The 6,742-nt window shown below is 32.1% G+C and overlaps 1 protein-coding gene across 1 annotated transcript; it reads right to left on the bottom strand.

Moving 5' to 3' along the window:
* Positions 1-377: 377 nt before the first annotated feature.
* Positions 378-839, bottom strand: LOC145639963 (uncharacterized). The gene has a single exon (XM_081691279.1). The coding sequence runs from the start codon at positions 837-839 to the stop codon at positions 378-380; it is 462 nt and encodes a 153-aa protein (XP_081547405.1).
* Between the last annotated feature and the right edge of the window lie 5,903 nt (positions 840-6,742).

Here is a 6,742-nt window from a genome sequence, read left to right as displayed (position 1 = left end):
GTATTAAGGAGTTTATGCTATGAGCCTATGACTAGCTTAGAAGGGAAAAAATCATACGACTTCGTTAACTAGAATCAAATCAAAGGAGTAAACAATTAAGGAAACGTACTCTAAAATAATTTCCTTCCAAAAATTTCTAAAATAATTTGCTGCAAATTACAACATGAAAGCTCAACCGTACAAGATTTTCACAACAACTAAGAATTAACAAAACAAAGAGGATCAATTGAAAATTTCTATATAGCTATTACGTTACAACAAAATTTTCAAATATCAACACGACAAGTCGACAACACCCAACAACATACAACACCACGTCACCAATATTATTATTGTCGCGTACTATATACAAGATCCGAAATTATTAGTATACCTACCTAATAGTAGTGATGGTACCAAAGAGGCCGAAACCAATGAGAACCAACAGAAGAATGATAGGAGATCATGACCAAGAGCAAAACCACGACCAAAGCAACACCCCAAGGGGAACCTCCAACACGGTGGAACGAGTCGTGCTCGGGTTTAGGAATTCGAACCCAATACCAGCCCTTGGAAGACCCGGAGTCACTAGAATTGTAGTTGGTACGCATCATGAAGATGAGCAAGGCAGGGAGAACAAGAAGAATAAGCTTCAAACTAAAGAAAGCGCGATGAAGTGACTCTTTGTAAGGGAAGTAAGTAGACAAGTAAAGGTAAAATACAACAACACCAAATAAAGCAAGTAAAGCCAAAGGAGGAGAGTTTAAGGAAGACATAGTTCGATTTCTCCAACTTTGTTTTAATTCTACACTACTACTAGTACTACCTTTATCATTCTCTAATTTTAACTCTCCTTCCATTTTTGTAAACATTTTTTTTTTTTTTTGTTCTTTTTTTGTGGTTCGATTTGATAGTGGAAAAAAGTGAAAGGGAAAAAAGTATATGCACTGGCAAATTAAAGTTCATATACTTGTAGTGTATTATATATTCGAAGCTTAGCTTTTATTTGGTATAAATGCTGAAATAAAGAAGGTTTGATTCTATCCTTCAACCGCTTGGGAATTTTTGGGCTCATGTATGGCTCACAGCTTGTAGAAGAATTGATGCCTTACGCAACTTTTTTTTTTTTTTTTTTTTTTGTTTTTTTGTTTTTTTTAATTGAGTTCTATGTTGTGGGTCCTTATCTTCGTTATACTTTTAATTCAACATACATTTAAATTGGCCTGGTAAATAACCCAACTCATATTCATGCAGTGTATTTTTGTCTATTTGGGTCTTAAGGGTGCAATAGCCATGTAAAAGCATCTCCAATGACAAGCTACAATGCCATTGTAGCTTACTTTTCCACATCAGTTTTTAAGTTACAATCTAATATATAATTGCAGAGTTGGTGAACGAGGAGCCTCCAAAACCCCCATTCTTCATTCTCATGCACTCCCGCCTAAACCTGAAATCCCTCCAACTACAACCTAATTAAAAAAAACAAAAAAAACAAACTGCCTAAATAAATTCGTGTACATGTGCAGCAAACTACTCTAGCATTTACCGTGAAATTATGAAATGCAAATTTACTTCATTTCCTTTGTACATTTTTAATTTTGGGATTTATATACTTTGATACAATTAAAATACATTATACAATTAACTCATTTTTTTTCTTTTTTGCAAGTACTTCATGTATAGGATTAATATTAGCAAGGAGATGATGAAGTTTGTACATGTTATCTCTTTCTTATTTTCGATTTTTTTTTGTTTCTTAATTTTTTGTAGATTTTCCCCTTTTATGTTGTGTATTTTATGCATATCTTCTATAAAAATCATGTTGCTTTGCAATTAGCAATTTTGTTAGCCTTTTGGGAGTTATATAATTTGAATTATTGTATTTTGGTTTGTTTGTACGGTGTGGGTATTAGTAATTCTGCACTTTTGTTGTTTTGAATTATGAATTAGATGTGTTTTCAATTATAAAAATCCAAATATGAAACTACAGTTGTGATAGCCTTACGGTTAATATAAAAATTGGGAGTACTTAGTTAATAAGAGACTTAAGAATTTAATTTTTGCTCTTTATTTTTTATCTGTATCTAATTTAGAAAGGATATTCAGATGTTAATTTTTATGGTGTTATCATGCACAGTACATTTGTTTAGGTGCCATAACTATGTTATGATACATATGACATTATGTGTTTCTTTCCCCCAAACCAAATGTAGCCACTGTCAGTAGGTCTGAGAAGGATGTGTTTCAGGCTATTATTCATGTACCAAAGTCGCCCGTGTGGCAACTGAAATCGGGCTCCCTAGCTCGGAGTCAAAGGAGCACAAGGTTCTTTTTTGCAGATTAGGTTACCCCAATACTATATATATGCTCATAGAAGTTTTCTTAATCACCCACATCAAAGGAAAATACAGAGGAAACTTTAGTAATATGAAGTATAATTTATGCTACTAATGTTAATGGTTTGATGTACTGTATACATCTACCTCCATTTTTTTTTTTTAGTGTTCATCTAGCTCTATTATATTGATTTTATTGATTAGCATTATGTATATAATTAAGCTTTGATTTTTCAAGCACTATAGTAGACATGTGTAAAATACACGGGATATATATTTAACAAAAAAGATATTTATGCTTTGATTTTCAAGCATTTCTTTGATGTAAGTCCATAATTAATAATCTAAATGTAAATTAAATGTTTTATGGTTTGATATTATACATTTAATAAATTGTTGTAAGGCGAATGATTGATAATATTTTAAACTACCGTCATGAATAGTTATCCTCTAATTGATCTTTTTCTGATTTTTCTATTTCATATTATAGAATGACAATGTAAACCTTATAACACTATAACAATGACGAGTAATCTTTATAGACATAGTAACCTTTATAGTATTATACAATATTGGTTATATAGGTAACCACTATAACACTGACAAAGTAACTCCCATAATAGCTGGGTACACGGTGTAGCTAGCCACAAATATAGCATAATATTTAGTTACTATATCAAAATTAACTTCCTTTTTTTTAAAATACAACTATTGTTAATAGATTTTTTTATTATCTTTAGGTAAAACATATATACCGTGCATTAATTGCACGGGTACATTCTAGTACTTATTAATAACACAGTGTTTCAATGGTAAGCTATAAGGCCTACAACATCTTGTAGTTTGGAAAAAAAAATTACAAAAAATAAATAATTATACATATATTATAATATGAGTAGAGTTTATTTGTCTCTTTTTTAATCAAGCATGTAGCTTGTTTGGGCTATAATAGCTTGAATATTGCTCAATTTTTTGTTCTCCAATGGTGAGCATGTAGTTAGGAACTATATTTATATTGCAAGCAAGGCCTCACAACTGAACCATTGGAGATGCTCTAACAACACAAGTAGCATTTTAATTTAAACGAAGTTTGGGACTTGTAAGTTGTAACTGCTAGGGAATTTTGTCTAGAAGTATTCTAAAGATAGGGTTTTTTGTGAACAATTACCCGTTTTTTTTTTTTTTTTTAAAAAAAATTATTTAGAACTACCCGAAAGTTAAAAAAACGTTTAAGTAGCACTACTCAGTAACATTTCCCGTCTAATTAAGACTTTACTGACCCTCTTTTTCACTTTTCCCACCTAAAACCTTACGTTACTTTTTTTGCTAATTCTGAGCTCAATTTAGATCCTAAAGGGCTAATATGGCCCCTAAAACCTTAACCGAATATATTTTGACATGCAAACCGATGAAAAAGTTGAATTGAGTTGCAATTTGAAATTTATAAGAAATTTTGGGATGCAATTTGCAATTTTTTTTAAATGGCTGCAATTTACAAAATACAAACTTTGGAGCATAATCCGATTGACTGAACTGAACTGAACTTATTGGAGTTGAACTGAATATTTTATGAGAGAAGGAAATTAAGAACTGAACTGAACTTATTGGAGCTAAACTGAGCTGAATTGAAAATAATCTGAAGATAACAGGCCCTGAATGGCTACAATTGGCAAATTGTTCTATTTAAAAAGAAAAGTTTTAACTATAAAAACTCGTGTATATATAATACTCGGAAATTATTGGTTTGTTTTGTTCTATATAATACTTCTTAAAATTTGTAGTAACCCTGGACCGAGTAACAGAATAAAAATTTGTGTTGTAGAAGTGGGTTCTTCATTTTGTTTTGGAAAATAATGTTGAAAGCCTCTTTTGGATTTTTTTTTTTTTTTTAATTTTCATAACATGAGTATTATTTCTATACTAGCATAGTGCCCGTGCGATGCACGATTTATAAATCAAATTATTAAACCCGTAGGAAAAATAAAAACAAAGGTAATTCATTTACTATTAAAGGACTTGGTTACTAATTGTCAATAAAAAAAAAAGTTAAAGGAACGTTATTTATGTTATTTGAATTTCTTTTAATTTTTTATAATGTTATTTTATTAATTGAAAAGTAATTGAATAATACTCCACATAGCTATATAAGAAGTGGACTAATTTATTTATATCTCCCGTTGAGAAAAAACTAAAATTTTCTTATCATACCATTCGCATCAGTAGCTACAATCAATCTAATATATACATGTTTTATTTACCCGTCGCACTCATTCAATCTATAGACGCAATAATAACCTTATATTTGACCTACCAGAACATATATTTTCCTAAGTTAAGCATTGTGCCAAAAACTATATATTATATAATAGTCATATATATAACCAACAGGTGATTAAATATAGTATACAACACAAATACTTCGTATATAGGTATGGATACTGATAATTTTATATAAATAAAATATACAGAGTATATATTACTAAGATTTATCCCTACCTTAATTATAAAATGGTTAACAAAACTCTTATAATAGTGCATGGACATTTATATATCTAAAAATGTTCTTTTTATATATATTTTCCCCCATTCAATTTTAAAAGCCTTAAAATTGTCTCTTGAATTCGCTAAATTGATTTAAAAGGTTATGTTTATTTCAATATTTATAGCCATTTACTATTTTCATTTTCTTTTTTTTTTTTATTTTTCTATTTAGAATTTATTAGACTATTAGGTTTCAAGATCGAAGTCAATATCTTTTTACCGTACAATCACTAAATCAAAGTCACTCAACTAAAGTTTTGGACATTGCATAGCTACACAACATCCAACACATTTAATGATTACATGCAAATAATTTTAATAAAACTACGCATTCGATATAAGTTATTAAACAATTTAATTATAGATACATTTTGATAGGTTTATATCTTTCATATTAACAAAAATTTACAAATGTTATTATTATATTTTGAAAAAAAAAATAGACTTTGGAGTTTTGTATAAGATAGATTTTGGATAAGTTAATTCCCGTCATATATGCATTGAGTTTTGGGTGTTCTATCCACTTCACCCTTTGGGCTAATCCAGATTTGAGGATCTGTTCTAGGCTATTAGGTTTCACTCCCCTTCCGATTGTTGTTGCAGGGGAGCAAACACAAGTCCTCCCTACCAAGTGTAGTCACAATCACCACTACACCAACAACCAAACACTTGGTATGGAGGACACGTGTTATAAAATATTATATTATATACATATACTTTTTTATATTATAAAAAATATTATATCATATACACATACTATTATAGTTAAAAGTATTATTATGTATAAAACAACATAAATTATTGCACATGATTGTTGTATATCTGGTATAGTACATGAGCAATGCACTATTTTTAAATCAAAATGTTAGTTTTTCTAAAAAAAATTCATAAGTAATAGCATTGTTAATACAAATATTACAATTTAAAACACGAGTAATAGTTATAATACATTGGAAAAATTGCTCCCATTAATCTGAACTTTGTCTCGTCCGCCGAAATTAATCCCAACTTTCGTTTATTATCTATCACTCCCAACTTTAGGGGGTATTAATTTCTATTGCTCCCAAATGACTTGCAACCGGTTAATCAGGTAAACATTGCTGACTTGTGATTAATTGCACACGTGTCGCAACTAAAAAATAAAAATAAAAAATAAAAAATGAAAAAAAAAAAACTAAACCACCCAATACCGCAGCCCGCAACCACCTGCCAGCCATCCCTCTTCCCCTGGAGCACCGGCCTCCTAAAGCAGCAGCCCCATGCCCCCATCCATCTCTCTTCTCTCGTGCACCAAAGCAGGGGAAAGGAAAGGGGTGCCCGCGGTGGCAGAGGCCACGTCGGCGACGAACTCGAATTGGGGTTGATTCGAAGTTTGAATTTGCGGAATGCTCTGTTTGAATTGCCGAACTTGAGGGCGGCTGCGGGTCATGGTGAGGCTATGGGTTGCTAATTGCGGCTACCGCTGTGCGAATTTTGGGGGGTGTGAGTTGCGGGTTGGTGTAAGAACAGGGGGTTGTGGTGGTTGAGTTTTGCGGTGAAGGAGATGGAGAAGGGGGCGAAAACGGCGGGGGCTGGTGAAGATTGGGTGGGTTTGGAGGGTGGGGGAGTGGTGGGCGCCGTTTTCCGGCAGCGGGGGAGGGGTTTTCGGGGGTGGGGGTGTCTTTCCGGCGGGGTATGGGTGGGGGTGGGGTGTTTACCGGGATAGGGGTGGTGGGCTGACTTTGGTTTTTTTTTTTAATTTTTGTTTTACTTTTTTTTCTTTTTTTTTATTTTTTTTGGACCTATCACGTGTTGACATGTGTCTGGCGACTTGCTATATCAGGTTAGATGACCGGTTGGGTGCAATAGAAATTAATACCCCCTAAAGTTGGGAGTGATAGATAATA

Source organism: Chenopodium album, chromosome 7 (assembly GCF_948465745.1).
Source record: "Chenopodium album chromosome 7, dcCheAlbu1.1, whole genome shotgun sequence".
Taxonomy (NCBI): Eukaryota; Viridiplantae; Streptophyta; class Magnoliopsida; order Caryophyllales; family Amaranthaceae; genus Chenopodium; species Chenopodium album.
This window is presented reverse-complemented; position numbering and strand designations above follow the sequence as displayed.